We start from the raw sequence: 22,709 nt of genomic DNA, 5'->3' as shown, positions 1-22,709 counted from the left end.
TGAATCTGATTGCACAAATCACAATAATGGTGGTCATTCATCTTTCAAAAAAAGTGATATACATTTACAGTGTGTGTGTCAATCGTCCATAGATCCAGACATGATGATATACCAAGTATAAAATTTTTAATGAAAGAAAAAAATTTCTTATTTCTCAAATGTACCATCGTCGTTGTGTAGTTGTCGTCGTCGTCGTCGTCGTCATTTATTTTGGATCAAAATTTTCCACAATGTGTTTTCCACAGATTTTCGTTTCCTGTCATTTCAATAATTTATTCTACATACAAAAATCATCATAAAATCATTTTGATTTTCTAACAATCTGTGTGTGTGTGTGTGTTTGTGTCTATTAAAAAAAATGTACATGTTTTAAATGTGTAAAATATTCTGCAGTGGTGTTTGTGTGTGTGTGTGTGTGTGTGTTTAGATGCAGAATATATCACTATGGTTACTTCCTGATCACAATTATTACAATGACAAAAAATTCTTGCTTGTATTTTTTTTCCCCCACTATTCTTATATTCGAAATAATCATCATCATCATCATTATTATTATCGTTTCTCTTGTTCCAATATATATTGATTGAAATTCTTTCATTTCTTTTCCACTAGAATATGATTTCAAATAATAACCAAAAAATTGTTATAGGCAATATATAACTATAACTAATAACTAATATATATAATGTTCAATGTGCACAGCTGTATACAGAATAATCGTAATAATAATATGAGATATGATCAGAAAAAAAAGAAAACGATAAGCAAGAGAATCATAAGAATAATTTTTACACAAGATAAGCGTTTAGATCAATGATGACCATTGATAATAAAATTGTACGAAGAAAGAAAGAATGGAATTTATGTATAGAAAATCTATAATATGCGGTCAAATAAATGTATGAATACGTGAAGACATGCAGAGATGATTTTTTTTTATTTATTTCAAATTATCTTTTCACTGACCATCATCGGTCATCACCTTCCCCCATTGGAGATTTTTTTTGTTATTATTATTTTATGATATAATCAAAATTGAAAAAATTCTGGATCCAAATATAGTGAATCCTACGTGTGTGTGTGTGTGTGTATTCCAGAATCACAGTTTTTTTTTTTATTTTCTATTCACCATTTTTTTTCTCTCGGTTCATGGTTATCAAACATAACCGATGAATAAATGAATGAATGAGAATAAAATTCGTAATAATAGAGTGTTAGTTTACACATTTGGATACAATTCATTCGATAACAAATGCTGGGGCCAACACCTATTATTCTACTACTACTACTACTGCGAACAAAATCGATCCACTTTGATCCATTTTGTCATGAAACATTTCAATTTATTTTTATCGTTGTTTTTTTTTGTCTTTACAGAATAAAAAAAAAGAAAAGAAAAGAAAAAAACCGCAATTTCGGTATCCAATAACAACCAAAAAAAAAGTGTAAAGAAGAAACAAAAATGACGAATCAAAACAAACCAAAAAAAAAAAAAAAAAACACCTGGTTACCATGAACGAAGGTTGTCATTCTTTTGATCATTACAAATCATTCATTGTCATCACCATCATCATCATTATTATGATTCTTCATAATGATCAAGTAATTCTTGTTGAAAATTTTTTTTTTTGCCCAACATTTAACTTACTCACTCAATTGAGAAAATTTTTCATCAAATATTTTGAAATTGACGAATAATTTAATTTTTAACGGAGAAACAAAACAAAACAAAAAAGTTTGAATTTCATCATCATCGTCATCGTCATCGTCATCATCATCATTATTATGTTGTCTAGGTAGATGTTTGTTTGCATTAACATTATTCCTGTTTTTTCACTATTTTTTTTGTTGTTTCAAATTTCAAATTCCAAAAAAATTTTGTTTTTTTTTTAGAAATTTGAAACGTTCGATTTTTTTTTCTCCTTCTGTCTGTCTGTCTGACTGACTGTTCACTTTGAGTTTGATTCCGAATTTTTCTTTCTCATTCATTTTTGTCGTTGTTGATATAAATATATATTCATTTTATTTCTCATGAGAATTCAAGAATATTCAAGATTTCATTTATTTATTCATAGTTGTTGAGATTCCGTGTGTTTGTGTGTGTGTGTGTGTGTGTGTGTGTGTCAAATTCCAAAATGAAATTCCGTTTCTATTTGTTGTTTATTTGATACTTTTTTTTTTGTTTGCTCGTTTAACTTGGTAATGCTGGAAGAAAAATTTGTTTTTTTTTCTATTTCAATGAATAATGGGTGATGTCAGTTTGTTTATTTGTTTGTTTGTCAGAATGAATTCAACATGAATTTTCCATTTTTTTTGTTTCTTCTCAAGAATTTTGTTTTTTTTTTTTTTTTCTGAATCACCATCTAATTGTTGTCTTGTCTCTTTTTTTCTCGAAAAAAATAGCGAAAAATTGGCCACATTAAATTCAAATAGTCAAAGTAGTCAAAATAGTAACGAATCATCATCAAAAGTGAATAGAAAAATTTCTATTACAGGTATGTGTGTAAATCAATGTAATCTGGTGATTTGAATTTGTTTTTTTTTAATAAATAAAATCTATATAGATCCACCACAACCATCATCACAACAGCAACAGCAATCAATAATAAAGAAAAATTCTACAAATAACGGTGCAACAACGGTATTGGGTATAAATAAAAAAAGATTATCATTATTTTCCATATCATCATTGACAAAAGATCATCATACATCGGATAAATCAACTAAACAACAACAACAGCAACAAACTACACAATCATCACAGAATTCAACATTTCGTCGTGGACCATCACAAAAACAACAACAATCAACAATGATGCATAGTTCAATTGAAAAATATGAAAAAATAGCCAAAATTGGTGAAGGTAGTTATGGAATTGTATTCAAATGTCGTAATCGTGATAATGGCCAATTGGTTGCTATAAAAAAATATGTTGAAACTGAAGATGATCCATTGATAAAAAAAATTGCAATGCGTGAAATTAAAATGCTAAAGGTAGATTGATTGGTTGATTGAATCAATTCACAATATAATTGATAACTCGTTTAATTTAATTTGTAGCAATTAAAACATCCAAATCTAATCAATCTGATTGAAGTATTTCGCCGTAAACGTAAATTACATCTTGTATTTGAATATTGTGAATTGACTGTGTTGGATATATTGGAAAAATATCCACGTGGTGTACCTGAAGCAATGATCAAACGTATTATGTGGCAAACAATTAATGCAGTGAATTTTTGTCATAAACATAATGTATGTTGATTGATTGATTGATTGATTTATTTATTAATTAATTTGATTGACTTTTTTTTGTCAGTGTATTCATCGTGATGTAAAACCAGAAAACATATTGTTAACACGTGAATGTGTGGTGAAATTATGTGATTTTGGTTTTGCACGTACATTGATACCTGGAGAAAATTATACCGATTATGTTGCAACACGTTGGTATCGTGCACCAGAATTATTAGTGGGTGATACTAATTATGGTCCTGCTGTTGATGTATGGGCCATTGGTTGTGTGGCTGCTGAACTGATGCGTGGTGAAGCTCTATGGCCCGGTAAATCTGATGTTGATCAATTGTATTTGATACGGAAAACATTGGGTGATTTACTTGCACGTCATATAACAATATTTCGTACAAATGAATTTTTTGCCGGTGTTTCCATACCAGAACCAGATACTATTGAACCATTAGAACAGAAAATACCTAAACATATTGACCAAACTGGATTGGAATTTTTACGACGTACATTGGATAAAGATCCATCCAAACGAACTACATGTGAACAATTGCTTCAATTTTCATATTTTAATAATGTTAAAATACCTGATTTATCTATGTATACGACGGCGATGACAACGAATGTAATCAATAACAATAATAATAATCATCATACGGCTAATATAAATTCAAAATCCAATACAAAACCAATGGATATTCCAATAACAACGAAACAAACAGCAGCAGCAGCAGCAGCAGCAACAACAACAACAACCTCTTCATCATCATCATCAACAAATTCAACATTTAATCTACCACAAATATCATTAAAAATGATGAATAATAATGAGAATGATAATTCTTTATCAACAATGTTAACAACAATGAAACAACAACAGCAACTATCTGATCAAACAACAACAAATCAGCAATTAAAATCAATACAATCAAATTTATCGAAACGTAATTCAATTATACGATTAAATTCAACTAGTTTAACAACAACAAATACACCATTAAAATCAACAAATATTGAATTTGATGTTGAAACCAATGATGGTAATATAATGACATTTAAAAGTAGTCCACAACGGCATATTGTAACGAATATTCATAATAATAACAATAATAATAGCATTAGCAGCAGCAGCAATACAATAATGGTAAATCCAACAACAGAATATTCTGGAAACATTGTTGGTAGTAATATAACCAGAAGTAAAGTATTTGAACATTTACCAAATATTTCATAAAGAAAAAAAAATTCTTTTTCTCTCTGTGTTTGTGTGTGTGTATGTGATGTTTTTTTTAAATTGTTAATTAATCAATAATTATAGGAACCAAAACAAAAGAAAAAATTTATTTTTTTCAAATCTAAAAAAAAATTTTTAATTGTTGTTGTTGTTTATCATTGCATATGTTTTAATTTAATCCAAAAACTTTTTTTCAACTTGTTTTTTCTGTGCGTGGGTGGGTGTGTGTGTGTGTGAGATTTTCAAATACGGCTGTTGTTGGGTGGTTGATTGAAAATAAATTTTACCCTATTGTTTTTTTTTTGGTAAAAAAATGGAAAAAAAAGTCGAGTTAAAATCGTGGTGTTGAACAAAAACAAAATTCATGGAATGTTGACCTTGGTTTGAAATTTGAATTTCTTCTTCTTCGTCGTTTTTGGCTTATCATCGTCTCTCTCTCTCTATTTCTCTATCTCAAATCAGCATCATTGATTCTCCATGGTCTGGATCATTTGATTGTGAGAGCTGTGTGTGTGTGTGTGTGTGTGTGATGTTCAAGGCTATAGCCATAATTTACAACAAAAAAAAATGGTCTTCAGAGTGAGTTGTTCATATTTAATGTGTATAGTTCACAATAATTTTCGGTTGAAATGTATGTTTTCGGTTGTTTTTTTTTGTCTTTCTCGACATTATTGGTTTCCAATGTGATGTTTACATTCATTAGAAGATTGTTCTCTCACATTCAATTTAACCAAATGATGATGATCATCATTTTATTTGTTTGTTTATTTGGAAGAACGGATCAACCAGCGATATATAGATATATATGGTAAAAGAAAAAAATCAGAACGCTTGTTGTTTCATAATGATGGCCATTATTATTCATTGATGATGATTATTGCTCCATTTAATTATTATGATCCTATTATCATTATAATGGCAATTCAGAGTTTTAGTTCAACAGAATTTTCATCAAATACAAATCGTCTGTCTGACTATAGACAATTTGAAATCCCATGATGATGATGTCGGTAATAATGGCAATATAATCCCATTTTCTTCAAACATTTCATCTCATTCAAACATTTGAATCGTATACGACCAGATCGATTTCATTGTGAAAATGTCTGATTATGATCATAACATTAACAATCATTCTGATGATGATGATGATAATGATAATGATGATGAACAGCCACAACATGCACAAATACAATCAGAATCATCGCCACCACCATCATACGAAGCGATTAGCTTGATGGATGCATCTAAACGTTTGAAACGTTTTTGTTATGATCAAAATTGGTCCAAACCATCATATGAATTAATTAAACGTGAACGTATTGAATGGAAAAAATTCTATACAATCCGTATGATTATTCGGCCAATATTGATGGCGGAAGCAGCAGATATATCTAAAAGATTGGCCAAATTACGTACAGCATCTAAAGCATTGAAATATTTATGGGAAAATCAATCAATATTAGAATCATTGATGACAATTCGAACATTACCAATTTACCTTCATTGTTGTTGTTATTGTTGTTGTTGTTGTTGTTGTAATAGTAAAAGCCAATGTGGTCATAATAGCCATCATTGATTATCATCGAATCGAATGATAAAAACATTTGAAAAAATGAATTTAATTCTCCCAAAATGATGTTTATGATGATGATGTAAAGATAAAATTAGCCTCTTCATTTGAAGTTGAGAAATGTAATTTTTTTTATTATTATTATCAATCGACAAAATATTGTAATCTCAGATGTTATTCATTATTATTGGATCCAAGCCACATAAATATTTTATAGTGTATACAAATATACAAATATAATGAATGAACGATTATTGTCATAGTCACCGACAAGATTATAATGATTTGATGATGAAAATAACAGGCAGTAAAGATAATCAATAATTTTTCTTTGATGTTGATAATTATTATTACTTTTTTTTTATTAACAATAGATGCTGGCGGTGGTGGTGATGGTAGGAGTTTTTATGCTGTTGCTCGATTTCTTAATTTTTTTCATTCCGATAAATTGACAACAACTTTTTTTTTGTTTTGTTTAAATGTTTTATACTATTTGATCAATGATAACGTGTCAATCATCAAATCACGAATATGGAACAATCACAAATACATGAGCAACAACAAGAAAAAAATGTTGTTGAAAATGGTCATATGGTTTCCAATGAAGAATCACCAAATACTGATATTGAAATCATTGTGAATCATAAAGAAGCTAATGTAAAGCCAAATGAAAATATCGATCAAAATGGTTCGATGAATGTAGTGAATAATGGTGATGATGATAAACAGATTCAACAACAACAATTCATACGAACACTTTTGGATGCCGAAGATAAACTTTATAATATTTGTAATGATCTAGATCTTGGTCAACCATATTTTGATATTATTGAACGAATCAAATTGAATGATCGAAAATATTATCGAGCTTGCTGTAAGATTATTGATCAATGTAATCGTGAATTAGAATTCAATGGTATGGCTATATCGAAACGTATGGCACGTTTATATGCAGCAATGAATGCTGTTGAATATTTGAAAACGAATATTAATCATATCGATGATGATGATGGTGATGATAGTAATGATGATGATGATGGTGATGAAGATAAGAAAATTGGAATGGATGATCAACAAAGTGTTGATAATGATGAGAAACATTCATCGGAGAATAAAGTTGGAACCGATTCAAATAATGATGATGAAGATGATGATGACGATGATGATATGATAAATAATGAAGAACCACCAGCTTATGAGGATAGCCAAACGCCTAAATCACCAAAGAGTCCAACATCACCTAAAACATTTACACCATCAGATCCTTTTCCCGTGACAGTAGCATCCACATCAAATTGAATCAAATGATCATTGAATGAAATGTGTGTGTGTGTTGTATTAAAATAAAAAATAAAATGATTTTTTTTTTCAATCTCAATGTATTCAGTTTCCCTTTCACTAGATGGCGCTACGCGAATATTGAAAAATAGAATTCGAATCATTTTATATTTGAAAAAAAAAATTAAAATACTATGTACATTTCTAGACAAAAGATGGCACCATTGCCGGGTATTGGATTTAAAAACTTGCGTAATACAAGATGCGGTAGCTTTGTGTGTGTGTGTGTGTGGGTGGGTGTGTTTGGTTTGTTCGATTGTTTACATTTCGAATTTTTCTTGATCTTTTTGTTCATCATTTGTGTTGATGTGGACTTGATTTGGTCTTTATTTATTTTTTATTTCCGAATAATAAACACATCATCATCATCATTGATTATTATCGATTTTCTTCGAAACAAATAAAACGATTTCATACATATCATCATCATCTCATCATCATTATCACCATTACTGATCACGAGTCATGCGAAATGTGATTAATTTTCTTTTATTATTGATCAGAAGAAGAAGAAGAAGAAAAAAAAAATTAAAATCAATCGTTGAAAATGATTGTATATTGAATGAATGAATGGATAATCAAACTCGTGCAAATTATTCCTCCTTTTTATCCACAGTTGTTCTTCCTCTCAATATACAGATATATGCAGATATCCGTCCAAAAAACAACAACAACGACGACGACGACGATATTGCCATCATCACCATCATTATTATCATCATCATCATCGACAGCATATATCGTCGATGGTATTCGCTGAGGTACACCCAAATAAATACACACATGCATATACAAAACCATCATAATCATCCTCAACAACTGCAACAACAACAACAACAACAACAACAGTAACAGGCAACAGCAGCAATAAAACAGAGCTACAAGTTCAAGTTTAATGAACTCTATCTATAAAGTAGTGAAATAAACATAGGCAGACATGATCATCATCATCATCATCATCATCATCATAATGATGATATTTTTTTTGCCAAATAAAAACATCCATCTGTGTATATATATACAATTGTCGTCTTAAGAATATCGGATATGTATGGGCATCCTTTTATCCATTCAGACAAAAAGAAAACGGTTAACCTTTCACCCCTTTTTTTGTAATCACATAATCTAATCGAAAATATTAAAAAATGGATTTGATGTTGTTTGTTTGAGGTTCAATGTTTTTTGCACACGTACCATCATCATCATCACCACCACCACAACCACCATCAATTGTGAATGAACAGTTATGGTGTATATCTGACCGGCTTGTGTGTGTGTATTCAATTCCATGATATATTCATCTTTCACAAGATTTTTTTTTTTTTTTGAAAAACTTTTTGGTGGGTGTGTTGTTTAGTGAAATGGCTAAAAAGGGGTCATAAACTTTTTTGTTCTTTCATCACAATGATGATGATGATGACACATCATCTATCCCAAAACTGTCCATCTATTCAAAATACAAAAATTCAAGAAACAGAAAAAAAAGAGAATCGACCAACCTTAAACCTAAACAACCACCAACCACCATACTACTACAGAGGGAGAAAAACAGAGAGAGAGAGATAGACTGGTATTGGAATGTCAAGTGGTAAATGTGTATAGTTATTATTATTATGCATGGTCTTTACTGGTTTTTTTTTTGGCCATCATATGGTGTCGTTTCGTGTCGTGGTGGTAGTAGTGGTGGTACATACACTTGTTGTTGTTGTTTTATTTTTTTGTTATTATTATAATCAAACCAAAAGTATTCCACCAATGAACTAAACACCAAAACCAAACCAAACCAAACCAAAAAAAAAAAAAAAAAAATATCAACATACAACACACACACAGAAGCAACAGAACACACACATAAACAACATCCCACTATATCTTCTTTATTTAAAATAATAAAATATAATCGGCATATACGATCAAGACACGTACACACACACAAACACGATATATACAGACATTGTGTATATGTGTGTGAGAGAGAGGGTCTTTGAGCTCGTGTTGAAAAAATTTTTTTTTCTCTGGTGTCTCTCTCTGTGTGTGTGTGTGTGTGTGTGTGTGTGTGTGTTTGAATTTTGATTCCAATCAATACACACACACACACACAAACATTCATCATCATCATCATATTATTAATGTGTGTGTGTGTATTTGATTTGGTTGATGGATGAATATTGAATTGAAGACGACGAAAAAGGACGTCGACCAAAAAATCATTTGTTCAGTGTTTGTCTGATGTATGAAGAAGTGTATATAACGTTAATGTTTTTTGTTTGTGTGTTTTTTGTTTGGTGTTTTTTGGTATTTTTTTTGACCATTTCGGGACCCATGCAATATACAATCAACATCAGGTATTCGTTTATGATTTCAATTACATCAACGATTATTGGTCGATTGCTTGTTTTGTTGTGTAAAGGCGTGTATGTGTGTGTGTGTGTTATGTATGGATTTTGTACAAAAATCATCAAGTAGCAATCATCATCATCATAATCAACAAAATATTCATCGAATCCTACAACAGTGAATAATTTGTTTCCAAAAAAAAAAAAATTTACAAATAAAATTCATCAACAAACAATAACAACAACAACAACGACAACTTGCATTGCCATTGCTGCTGCCGATTGGCACGTATTCATCGTAATCATCAATCAGATAAATGATTTTGATTTTTTTTGAAGAAGAAAAAGAAGAAAAAAAACCAAACCAAACCACCACCACCAACACCACCAACAAAAATCACCGGCTCTTTTCATATTATCATCATCATCAATACATATCACAGAAATATCCATCCATTGAAAAAAAAAATTTTTTCTTGTTATTTATTTATCATTTTTTTTTGTTCCATATATGTTTTCATTGATTCTCGTCATAATCGCTATGTTTCTTCGATGTTTTTCTCAAGGTTAGTGTGTGTGTGTGTGTATATACAATTGAATTTTGTTTTTTTTTTTTTTATTTTTTTTGGCCAACACCAAATTGGCATCATCATCATCATCATCATAATCATCAAAACAAAAGAATGGCCAAATTCTTTCATTTCCTTGCTTTGAAAAAAATGAATGGTTGGTTGGCTAGCTCCTTTTTTTTTTTTTTTTTGATCTTCACCAGCAACAACCAAAGATCCTCACCTGGTCTTTTTTTTACCAAAGAGTTATAAATGCTGTTTTTTTTCTGAATACCCGCTGCTTTTCTCTCATTTTTTTTTCTCACTATCTGATTGTATATATTATGTTGATGGTGATGATGATTATGATCGGTTGTTAGGACACAAACACACACACACGCATAAACCTGGCACGAACTTTAATTTTTTTTTTCGTTGTCCGGATTTTTTTCTGGTTTGGTTAAAAAAAAATAACATCAACAGTGATACAATGGTTGTGTGTGTGTCTGTGTGTGTTGCATGCTTCCATTTCCTTTTACAAGTGAATAATTTTCACCATAAATATCAAAAACCGCTTTTTTCGGTTATAATGGGATAGAGATTTTTTTTCTTTTCTTCAAAAAAAAATGTCTATGTGTGTGTGTGCGTGCTTGGTTTGTTATATTCAGGTTGTTCGTTTCTTTCTATTTTTTTTTCTCTCTCTCTCTCTAATAAAAAAAACCCATATGCAGGTTATCTATTCTAATCACCCCCCTGATAACACACACACACGTATACAATCATCAAGCTGACCATAGGAATGTGTGTATGTGTGTATGGTGGAATGAGAGAAAAAGAGAGAGAAAAGTGCACGGTCAAACAACAAAAAAAACACGTAGTCGAATCATCCACAACTATGGACATGAATTATTTGCCACGTTTCACAACCAACCAAGCAAAATTTTTTTTTTGTTGGTTGGTTGGTTGGTCATGTCATCATCATCATCATAAAAAATAACCTGCAGCAGCAGAAGCAGGTTATGAACGCACCACATAAACTCAATGTGCACGTTATGACAGGTTCATGTCACCAGTTTAAACGTATATATATAGATAGCTTGCTAAGCTCACTACCCACCAAATGAATGAATGAATGAATGACATCGTTTGGTTATATATTTTTTGTTTCTGGACATTTGAATTGACTAAAATAAAAAAAAATATGTGTGTATTGTATGGTATGTCAGGATTGTCTACTTCATTTGGGTTCGATGGTCCAAAAAAAAATCACAATAAATAGCCTAGGGTCAGCTTAAATGCCGAATTATGTTTTTTTTTGCCATCTCTAACCATTATTGGTACTTGATGGCCACGTTAACATATATCTGACCTCACTATCTATCGTTTTTTTTTCAAATTGTTTTGTGACCTTATATATACACGTTTGGTCAATTTTTTTTGCACACGTGCATTTCTATTATTTGCCTTACAACAATATTTTGTTGGCCAACCATAACATTATTTGGACAAGCACCACCATCACCATTGTGAAATGACCATAGTGGGCAAAAAAAAACCCAAAGTGGCGCCTATGTACGTGTGTGTGTGTGTTCATCATGAATACAAAACTTGATTCTTCATCATCATCATATGGAGTGGACACGCACACATAATGTATGTCCAGTTTTGTTGGTCGGATGAATGAATCTTACATATAATAATAATATTCTGGGGCGTATAACAACTACGCCGACGCCGTATGTTTTTTCTTAATTTTTTGGTATCTCGTTTTGTCATACGGAAATATCGAATCGGCTCAATTCTGCTTGTGGAAGTAAAGTGTTTTTTTAAATTCTATTCTAGCACGCGCTAATGCTGTTTATTCGTTGATGATTGTGTAGCGAGGGTTTGCCATCATCATCATCATCATCGTTGTCGACCTTTTTTTCTTCTTTTTCTTTTTCGTTATCCTCAAAACATGATGGATTCATCATTGGATGATTGTTGGGAGACCAGTTTTTCTTACTGTACGATGATGATGATGATGAACCTACAACCCCCAGGAGTGCTAGAGAGAAAAATGTGAATGTTGACCTTTCTCGGTTAATTCTCTCAACATTGTCGTCATTTAGTGTATAGTACGTCAATGATAATGTGTATGTAGTTCCCTCATTACAATGTTTGTTGATGATTGGAAATAAAATGAAATGAGTAAAAAAAAATCGTAATCATATTTCTCGTTCATTCATTCATTCAACAACGACTATGATGATGATCATGATGTTCGGCGTCATTTTTTTTTTCTCACTGTGTGTGTGAGAGAGTATGGAGACGAATAGCAAAACAAAACAAAAACAAAACAAAAAAAAAATTAAACCCGTTCATGAACATCATCATCATAATGGTTTCCAGTCATCGACCTATGTTTAACATTTGGTCGTTCGGTTGGTTGGTTGGTCGGTCGGTCGGTCGGTGGGTTTGATTGGATTTTATTTTGGTATGGAAAATTTGTTGAAATGAGATGGTTCTTCACATACACAAGGCGCCATCATTTATAAGTACGTGGAAAACGAGATAGTCAGAGATAGAGAGAGAGAGAATACTTTTTCACAATGGGTGGTGTTTTTTTTCTGGTGTTGATGATCATAGTTGATTTGTGTGTGTGTATGCATGAAAAAGATCAAAAAACAAGTTGTTTTTTTTTTGATCTTGTTTTATATTTGTCCGAATAAATGATGAAAATTGTCCATTATATCATTTGGTTTTATTCATTCTGATTTAGTTTGATTGTAAATGATGATTTTTTCTGTTTCAAATGTTGAAAATTATTCTCGAGAATATGCTGGACATTTGTTGTTGTTGTTGTTGTTGCTGTTAATTAACGGGAAAAAAGTGTCACAAAATGGTCGACATATTATATATGATTATAAAAACATTATTTATATGGAAATTTTTATATCGTCAAATCGATTCTTTACTGTCCATATACATTTGTCTTTTCTTTTTTTTTGTTCTTGGTATCTGGTAGTAGTATTCAGCCATATCTGTTTTTTTTTATTGAGAATATTGCCATTGCAACCGGAAGTGTTTGTTCATTAATATATTGGAATAGTCATAGTCATAGTGTGTGTGTGTGTGTGTGACCATTGGTTACTCATTTTGTGGCGCGCGTGTGTGTGTGTGTGTATATTTTGTATACAAATAAAAACCAGTCAATAGTGGAGAGAATAACTCATTTTAAGGATTTGTACAACCAGAAATTCTTGGCGTGGCGTCTTGTGCGTATTGCTCTATAGTTATTAATGTATGGTTGGGTTATATAAAAAAAAACGTAGTTAGAAACGCGTGCAGCACAAATACACACATACAAACAGCCAGCCAAATAATCAGTAATGGTGGTCAGTCAGTCAGTCCAGTATATGGTTGAATTTATATTCCACAATTGATATGGACACCGGGGAATCGGATTCCGGGGCAGAGGTACGTACGCACACGCACATACAACACACACACACACACACAAATAATTCGTGTTTCCGTTCTTTCACAACAGGACACGTACTACGTACGCGTATTGTGAAATAACTATAAAGAATCGAGAAAAATGAGAATAGAAAATATATCGAAATTCAGATCACCATCATCATCATCATCATCACTTAATATTTTGCCATCATCACACATACAATGTGTGTGTGTGTGTGTTATGTATATCATGCTGAATCATAGCTATTATATATAGCGTGTGTGTGTGTGTTTCGGGCGAATATATGAATCGAAAAAATACATGTACCTCTCTCTCTCTAGCGACAACAACAACAACAACAACAAAAAACGATGGGGCCCATTATATTACACACACACACACACACACACACACACACAAAATAATATGAATTGTGAGAATAGAATCCATAGAATATTTTTGCTTATTCTATTCGTTAATACTGTGTGTGTGTGTGTGTGTGTGTGTATTTGTGATAGACCTGAAATACTGGACAGTGAACATTTTTTTTTATTTGTTTGTTAATGTTGGACGCCATCGCCATCATCATCATCATCATTGAGGAAAATAGATATATGATGCGCACGTGTTAAATTGTATGTTGCTGTTGTTGTTGTTGCACAGGCGTATTATTCTTTTCTTCTTCTGGAATTTTTTTTTGTATTGGCTGGCCATCATCATCATCATCATCATCAATAAGTTTATCGTTATTGTATGAAAAATTCTTGGTTATGAAAACAAAAGAAGGACGAATCCAATGGTTGTTCATTGAATCATCATTATCATTGAATAAAATGATTCGGCACGTTTTTTTGGAAAAAAAATTTATCATACACACACACACACACAGATGCACGCACGAACCAGAAAAAAAAATTATTTAGACAAAATCGATAACATCTTTCATCATATTGGCTCAATATGAATGAAAAATGACAACAATAACAACAACAACAAAAAACAATGAATGAATCCAATTTGCTATCATACAGGTAGCAATTTTCTGTAACAAGTTGTAACCAGTCATTTCAGTATCCATGAACAACAACAGGATGGCAAATTTATCCAGAATTTTTTTTCAATATTTATCATCGTTAAATAAATTTAACATTTCCGATTTTTTTTTTAAATTCAATTTTTGATCAATTTGTTAACCGAAGTAACACTGTACACCCACACACACACACACACACTTTATTCTTTGTTGGTTGGTTCATTCAATTCTATTTTCATTCTCTCTCCCTTTTTTTTCTCATTTATTCTTGTTCAATGTGCGCGTGTTTTTATATTTCGAATTGTCGATTCTCTTTCTAGATTTTCTTTCTAACTTGGACAACCAACCAGAAAATGATCGCGCCCAACCCGAATGAAATGGAAAGCACGTGCGCCGTCGTATGTCCAACAAGAATTCGAAAAATAGAAATAGAGAGAAAGAGAGAGAGAAAATGCACGCACCTACATAGTGTAGGAAAAAAAAGGCGACTGCCAGCACGTTTTTGGACTAGGCAACCAAAAACGAATCAATGAAAAAAAAACTGGTTCGTGTTCTTGGTGTCCACACACACACACACATACATACAGATTCTCAACGTTTATACACACACATACATTGAGAATTGTACCAGAATATGTTTTAATGGTGCCCATCTCATTGTGCTACTGCTGTTTCATTTCGTTTCTGGACCAATGATGATGATGATGATGATGGTAACTTGGTTCGGGGGGGATGGAAGTATGTTTAAGGGGTAAGGGTGATATAAAAATAACAACACACTGTCCACACACACACACACAGAATTGCCTTGTATATTTTGAATTCTGGTTCTGTGTGTGTTCATATTGTCGATTCAACTAACTTGGTTTTGTTTAGTGTCCGAATGTCCACTCTACCTCTCTCTTTCTCTATCATTCAACATTTTTATAGTTAGTTTTTGTCATGTCGGTTATCTCAGCTAGCTAGCTAGCTAGCTAGTTGGTTAGTTATTTGGTTGGATGTCGTCATTTTGGCTCCAGAAAAAAAAAGAAAATTCATTCTCTGTATTTTTGTGTGTGTGTGTGTAAAAAGCCTAGCATTTTTTTTTCTGCCAACTTGGCTATCCTTTTTGGGTTGTTTTTGCAATGTATGTATGTGGTGGTGTTTGTGTGTGTGTGTGTGTGTGTGCTTGCATTTCTATAAAAATCGCGTGATATAACGCGTTTTTTTTCTTGCTGTTTTTTTTTCGCCATTCATTCTTTCGCTAGATCATCAATTCGTTTTTATTATTATTATTATTTGGGAGCCAGGAAATTCCGTATGTGCGTGTGTGTGCACACATTTTTTTTCAAATGCACGCCACCACACACACATACATAACACACACATATAAAGAAACGCAGTGGATAACCGAATTTTCGATTTCTCTCTTGCTTTTTCTCGTGTTCTATCTCATCACCAAACCAAACCGAAAAGAAAAAAAAACGATAAAAAAAACCGATGATCGTGACAGTCCGTGTACACCACCATCATCATCATCATCAGTGTGTGTGTGTGTGTGTATGAATGTGTCTATGTGCTCGCGTTCAATTCTTGTTTTTTTGGCCTTCTTGTATTTTTTTTTTCTTTCATTTTATATATTCATTTAGTTCATTTCATTTCATTTCAAGCTTGATCATCATTCGATCATCATCATCATCATCTTGTTTGGTTAGTTTCATCAATTCAAGTTAGGGGTTACAACAGTCGAACAATAACAACAGAATTTTTTTTTTTTTTTTTTTGAATTTTGTTGTTGTGTTTGCCATTTATGATGATGATGATGATGATCGAATGTTATCGAATCCTTTATTTATAAATAAAAAATACACATCATGTGTGTAAATAGTAGACAAAATTTTTTCTAATCGATTCTGTCTGTGTATGTGTATTCTGTTTATCTATTCTCTATCATAGCAAAAACAAAAACAAAACAAAAAAATCTCCATTAATGTGGCCCACTGAAAAAAAAAATTCAACATTCCGATGATATCGATATAATCGTCCATCATTATCATTCTGTTCAATTTAATAGATTGAAATCTTAATCCACCGGTTCTCATTATTATTATTAGTGTGATAAACAAAATATATATAAAAAAATGATGGATGTAAAGAAAGCGGCAACAGCAGCAGCAGCAACAACAACAACAACAACATCATCATCATCACCATCTGCCACAACCACATCGATTGATGGATCCATCATATCATTGGATTCTTCATCATCGACACCGGGATCTCCATTTCATCCAATTCTATTACATCAATTCCTCAAACATCATCAACAACAACAACAACTTCAGCATCAACCACAGAATTCTTTAGCCATGGGTTCGACGACAAATGTTATATCGTCTGCAACATCACCATCACCATCATCATCATCATCATCTGTATCATTAACCGCCGCCGGTAGTAATGCAACAGCAGCACAATTATTACAAAATTATGCTATGGTAGCGACATCTGCTGCCAACGGAATAAACTTCAATCCTAGTAATATCCAAATGGATACTGCTGGATTCTGGGATTCTACTAAAGCATCACAATTTTTGACCGGACCAAATGGACTTGCATCGATAATGGCCAACAATAATGCTGCAATAACTAATGATCAAACATTTGCCAATGCTGCCAGTCAATTATTGGCTACTATTTCTGCACAAATGGTTAAAGAGTAAGTAGTTAGTGGTGATAATCGTCGCCTTTTTTAAAACTTAATCAGCAAACATCTTTATCTTATATTTTGAATTTGAATTTTTTTTTTTTTAATAGAACGACTTCATCATCTTCATCATCACCGTCGAAATTAGGCAAAAATACATCACAAAGAGATGAACAACGATTCTGTCTGATGTGTGGACATACAGCTCGTGATCAAATTGAATATGAACAACATTTATTATCACATTTTCAATTACCAGAATCGGCTGTTGGTTCCACTAATGTTGGACAAAAATTATATCCTTGTAAGCTATGTGAAAAAAAAATTATTAATGAATTAATGATAATTTTTTTTTTCATTAATCACCAAAAACTGAATATACGTGAATAGATGGGTTACCATTTTTACAGATGCAAAATCTACTAAACCAAAGCCAACCATCATCATCATCATCACAATCGTCATCACAACAAATCAATGGATCCAACTCATCATCATCATCATCATCATCAAGTGCAATATTAACCACAGTACAACAACAACAATCCACATTATCTGGTAGTGTAACCGAACGAACAGGAACAACAAATACATCACAAATGATGACTAAAAAACGTAAACTATTATCTTCACATCAAGCTCAACAACAACAGCAACAACAACAACAACAATCCAATGATCAGGATTCAATAACAAATGATCCGATGGCGAATGATGAACAACAACAACAGTCCATAACCGTTAAAGGTAGCAATGGCCATTCGTCATCATCAACATCATCATTATCATCAACGACTACAGCAGCATTTCCATGTACATCCTGTCACAAGACATTTGCCACCGAAGTTGATTTAAAAGCTCATCTAATACGACATCTTACGCAACATCCTTTTGTTTGTTTTGCCTGTGGTAAAGGTTTTAAATATGAACATTCATTAAATTTTCATATAAAATCATATCATTCTGGTGGTGGTAGTGGTAGTAGTAGTAGTAATGGAAACAATACGGCCGGATCGGAGAATAATTCTAAATCGAATTCAAATAACGAAAACAACAACAATACCAATTTGAATAAGAAATCATCGAATAAAAATGTTGATCATTCAGCTAGTACAAAATGTATGGATAATAATAATAATAATAATGATCATCATAATAATGAACAGCCATCGCCATCATCATTGAAATCGAAACGCAAATGTTCATCATCGCAATCACATGAATCGCTAGTGGAATCCAATCAAACATCAACAAATATTGGTGTTAATAATAAAAAGTGCAAATCACAAATTGACAATAATAATATTGCTGATCAATTGAAATCAATGATAACACCGACATTGATTACGGATGAAAATCATAATCAAACAACGGCACGATCATTCAATTGGTCACAAGCGGATGTTTCATTTTTTTGTAAACCACCAGCTAATCTGGCTGCCGATTCGCCTATACAGATAAGATCGGAAAAAATTCTTGTTTCATTATTGGATGCGATCAATGTACAAACTGAACAGCCATTATTATTCTATAAATGTTGTCTATGTTCGGTGGCATTTGCTTCGATGGAACAGATTGCTAATCATGTACAACAGATTCATCATATCATGATGATACCGGCAATGAATGGTGCTGAATATCTACTTACATCAAACACAACAGGAACAAAAGAACAGCAACAAAAAGTAGCTGAAAATGCTGCTGCTGCTGCCGCTGCTATGGCCGCTTTGTTGGCAAAAACTACCGGCATCGATGGTATATCTGATCCATCGATTGGCATCAAACTAACATCACCATCACCATCACCATCGCCGTCAACATCATCGTCGACCACCACCATCACCACCACCACAACCACTTTACAATGTGATAAATGTTTGGCTAAATTTAATGATACATTGGAATTCGAAATACATTGTCAGCTACATCGAACATTAGAGATGGCTGCAGCTACTGGTTCCAATAATCCAACATTGGCTGCCGTTGCTGCCAATCAACAATATCAACAATTTCAATTGTTGAATTCACTGGTGAATGGTAATGCTGCTATGGCCAATAATAAATCGTCGACAACTGGTCTATCGATATCGATTCCATCAACTAATCAACAACAACATCAACCAGCCGTTGTTGATTTTCGTAAAATTCTAGCGAATGCATCGAAAAACACTGATTTTGGCCGTAAATTTGCGGCTAGCCTAATGGATGGATCTCATCATCACCATCATATTAGTGGCCAGACATCATTGACCAAAGACAAAGCTCTATTATCGATTGTTGGCAATAGTGGTGATAATAATTTTCCACCATCCATTGCGACAACTGGTGGTGGTGATCCGAATTGTCATTCAAATACACCACCACCAACGATAATACCATCGATGATTACGGCTATCACCTCATCATCGACAAAACAATCATCATCCAACAATAATGGCTCAACAACGACATCCTCGTCATCGGATAACAATAATAATTCTTTGCTTTATCTTTCGGGAATCGTGCCTGATATGATGAACCATCATACATTGTTAAGTGCAGCAGCAATTAGTGGTGGTGGTAATAGTCCACATCCTGTAGCCACCGCTATGCATCAACATTCAAAATCAAGTAAAAGTGGCAAATCATCATCATCATCAACAACAACAACAACAACATCGATAGCATTGTCTGAGCTGACCACGTCGACATCAAATGACAAATGTTCATCACCTAAATCAACACGTAGTAGTAATAATAAGAATCATGGATCTTCATCATCGACATCATCATCATCTTCGTCATCGACAACATCATCTAGACATATAAAAGAACCTGTAGATATATTCGAAGGTGCTGGTCAAAGTTTACCTATACAAAAATTTTCATTAGGCGATATCGAAGAAACGGCACCCGGTCAATTTAAATGTCGATTTTGTGACAAAACATTTGATCGTGTGTTTAGTGTACATCGACATGAACGTGTCCATACTGGATTCAAACCATGTGTATGTAAAACTTGTGGCCGTGGTTTTTCCGAAAAACGTAATCTTCGCCATCATATTATACGTTTTCATTCCGATGGTAGTGGACGTGAATTATTGAAAAGAAAACGAAAACCTAAAAATGGTATAAACAGTGTAGATAATTCATCGGATACGACAATCATGCAGATGATGCAACAGCAGCAACAATCACCATTGTTGGCCACCAATACGAATGCCAATGATAAATTGACAGCTTCATCTCAGGCATCATCATTCATGTCATCATTATTATCATCGGCTGCTTTGGCTGCATTTCAATTCAATAGTCCAACGACGACAACAACAACAACAACAACAACTACTGCCGCTGCCGTTGGTGATTCATTAACCAACAACGATACAAATACAAATGGAAGTCTTTCAAATTTAAAATTATCAATAGCCGAATTAAATAGATTGAATTCATCAACGAAATTATTAACAACAAAAAATCGTCGCTCAAATAAATCTAAACATAATGAATATGATAATGTCATTGATGATGATGATGATAATGATGATGGTGGTGGTGGCGATGAAACAACAAGTTCGAGCTTAAATCTATCAAATAATCATCAAATAAATGAATCGATTCTTAATCTATCACAATCATCAACATCGACAATGGCTGCTGTAACATCATTATCGAATAAAACACTATCCCAATCAATCACTGTTGGATCATCTCGACGACGTAAAAGTGTTAAACCATCACGTAAGGTTGTCCCACAAGATGATGATGATGATGATGATGATGGTGATGATAAAAATCAAACGAAACAAAATGATGAACAGATGAAACAAGAGGAAGCAACTAGCCAACCATTACAGGATGATGGAGAAGAAACTGAACCGGAGGATGAAACAGCTACCATCATTGATCAGTCTGCTAAAGACAATGTAAAAGTGGAAACAAAAGATAATGAAATGAATTCTGAAGATACCGAACCAGAAGAAGATGAAGACAACAATGAACAACAAGATGATGAAGATAAACAAATGAAAAATCTCAATGATAATGAACCACGAAAATCAAACAATAAATCTTCAAGGTAATATCGATTGTATTGAATAACATTAATAGTAACCGTTGCCTATTTTTTTTCTTTTTTGCTAACAGATGGTCAAAAAAACCTCAATCCAAATCGAATAATCGTAATGGTGGTAATAATAATAGGACAAATAATCATCGTTCGAATAGCAGTGGACGTCATCGTTCATCACCATCAAATTCCTTTTCTTCATTTTCTTCATCATTATCCTCCTCATAATAATATGGATATCAATGGTCATGGTGTGTTGGTCAACCTATAGATACACCTGGAGATTAATTATAATAAGAAAAGAAAATTACAAACATGGAAATTTCTTTTATTTCATTTCAATTTTTTTTTGTTTATTTGTTTTTTTTGTGATATAAATCAATTTCTTGCACATGATGTGTGTGCATCATCATCATCATAATTATTATATAAGATAAGATTACATAATGAATTATACTCTTACCTTTTCTCTCTCTCTCTCTATCTCTCTCTCTCTCTCTCTCTCTCTCTCTCTCTCTCTCTCTCTCTCTCTCTCTCTCTCTCTCTCTCTCTCTCTCTCTCTATCCACTTTGTCACACATTTACAATCATACACTCACCATCACCAACATATTATTTATTTATTATTACGTTTTCATCACATAACTAATTGAAATGGCAATGGATTTATTGATTGATTTTTTTTTGTATAACAAGAGATTATGAGTACAAAATACAAGATATATCACACACGTACACAAACCAAGATTATTATTATTATTATTGTCGTCTACTTAAACATTGACCGATTATTAATAATTATTATTATTTACAAAATTAATTTCTTAAAAAATGAAAAATGGGCAGATGAAGAAAACAAAAATAAAATTTTATTCATTCGTTGATTTAACCAACACAAACTGTCGAATCGAATCGAATTTTTTTTATTTTTATTTTGCAATTCTCATTTCATTCTAAAAAAAAAAAAAATACATCAACGCCATCTATCAACCGTCAATTGTACATTTGTTTTTATTAAATAAACACCAGATGGTAGTATAGGTCATTTGTATATGTGTGTATTAGCAGAAACAAAACAAAAAACATATATATATAGCCCGTGTAGATTTGTTTTGGGTTGAATTTGAGCTGTGTATAACAACCAAAAAAAAAAACTAGAATAAAATGAAATGAAAAAAAAGCCAAAGTGCATCATCACTGCGGCATTTATTTTTATATATAT

The 22,709-nt window shown here is 32.4% G+C and overlaps 4 protein-coding genes across 10 annotated transcripts in view; all 4 read left to right on the top strand.

Moving 5' to 3' along the window:
- Positions 1-4,639, top strand: part of LOC124497731 (uncharacterized) — a 44,243-nt gene extending 39,604 nt beyond the window's left edge. Inside the window, exons 3-6 of the mRNA XM_075733859.1 lie at positions 2,404-2,495; positions 2,565-2,995; positions 3,062-3,256; positions 3,321-4,639. Of these exons, the coding sequence (XP_075589974.1) occupies positions 2,404-2,495; positions 2,565-2,995; positions 3,062-3,256; positions 3,321-4,481 (1,879 nt within the window). The 3' untranslated portion in view covers positions 4,482-4,639. The remainder of the gene's footprint in view (positions 1-2,403; positions 2,496-2,564; positions 2,996-3,061; positions 3,257-3,320) is intronic.
- Positions 4,640-4,657: 18 nt separating this feature from the next.
- On the top strand, positions 4,658-6,132 carry LOC142597781 (uncharacterized). Its single transcript, XM_075733869.1, has one exon. The coding sequence runs from the start codon at positions 5,584-5,586 to the stop codon at positions 6,058-6,060; it is 477 nt and encodes a 158-aa protein (XP_075589984.1). The 5' UTR covers positions 4,658-5,583; the 3' UTR covers positions 6,061-6,132.
- A 182-nt stretch (positions 6,133-6,314) lies between these two features.
- On the top strand, positions 6,315-7,426 carry LOC124497825 (uncharacterized). The gene is made up of 2 exons (XM_047061502.2): positions 6,315-6,361; positions 6,429-7,426. The coding sequence occupies exon 2, from the start codon at positions 6,586-6,588 to the stop codon at positions 7,351-7,353; it is 768 nt and encodes a 255-aa protein (XP_046917458.1). The 5' UTR covers positions 6,315-6,361; positions 6,429-6,585; the 3' UTR covers positions 7,354-7,426.
- A 282-nt stretch (positions 7,427-7,708) lies between these two features.
- LOC124497809 (uncharacterized) lies at positions 7,709-22,325 on the top strand. Of its 7 annotated transcripts, none has more exons than XM_075733853.1 (5): positions 7,709-10,294; positions 16,690-17,452; positions 17,551-17,744; positions 17,831-21,497; positions 21,566-22,325. In XM_075733853.1, exons 2-5 carry the CDS (start codon positions 16,875-16,877, stop codon positions 21,714-21,716), a joined length of 4,590 nt encoding a protein of 1,529 aa, XP_075589968.1. In that variant the 5' UTR covers positions 7,709-10,294; positions 16,690-16,874; the 3' UTR covers positions 21,717-22,325. The 7 variants fall into 7 exon arrangements, with proteins under 7 accessions (XP_075589968.1, XP_075589972.1, XP_046917442.2 ...); XM_075733857.1 differs by lacking the exon at positions 7,709-10,294 and adding an exon at positions 13,566-13,735; XM_047061486.2 differs by lacking the exon at positions 7,709-10,294 and adding an exon at positions 14,302-14,356 and having other exon boundaries at positions 16,622-17,452.
- The last annotated feature ends 384 nt before the right edge of the window (positions 22,326-22,709 follow it).

The sequence above is a fragment of the Dermatophagoides farinae genome, chromosome 9 (assembly GCF_024713945.1).
Source record: "Dermatophagoides farinae isolate YC_2012a chromosome 9, ASM2471394v1, whole genome shotgun sequence".
Classification (NCBI taxonomy): domain Eukaryota; kingdom Metazoa; phylum Arthropoda; class Arachnida; order Sarcoptiformes; family Pyroglyphidae; genus Dermatophagoides; species Dermatophagoides farinae.
The sequence above is the reverse complement of the archived record's forward strand: the minus strand, read 5'-3'. Positions and strand labels throughout refer to the sequence as shown.

Coding starts and splice junctions, on each gene's coding strand:
- LOC124497809 (XM_075733853.1), top strand. CDS start 16,875: ATGATGGATGTAAAGAAAGCGGCAACAGCAGCAGCAGCAACAACAACA. Junction 17,745..17,830: donor TGGACAAAAATTATATCCTT/GTAAGCTATGTG, acceptor ATACGTGAATAG/ATGGGTTACCATTTTTACAG. Junction 21,498..21,565: donor TCAAACAATAAATCTTCAAG/GTAATATCGATT, acceptor TTTTGCTAACAG/ATGGTCAAAAAAACCTCAAT.
- LOC124497825 (XM_047061502.2), top strand. CDS start 6,586: ATGGAACAATCACAAATACATGAGCAACAACAAGAAAAAAATGTTGTT.
- LOC142597781 (XM_075733869.1), top strand. CDS start 5,584: ATGTCTGATTATGATCATAACATTAACAATCATTCTGATGATGATGAT.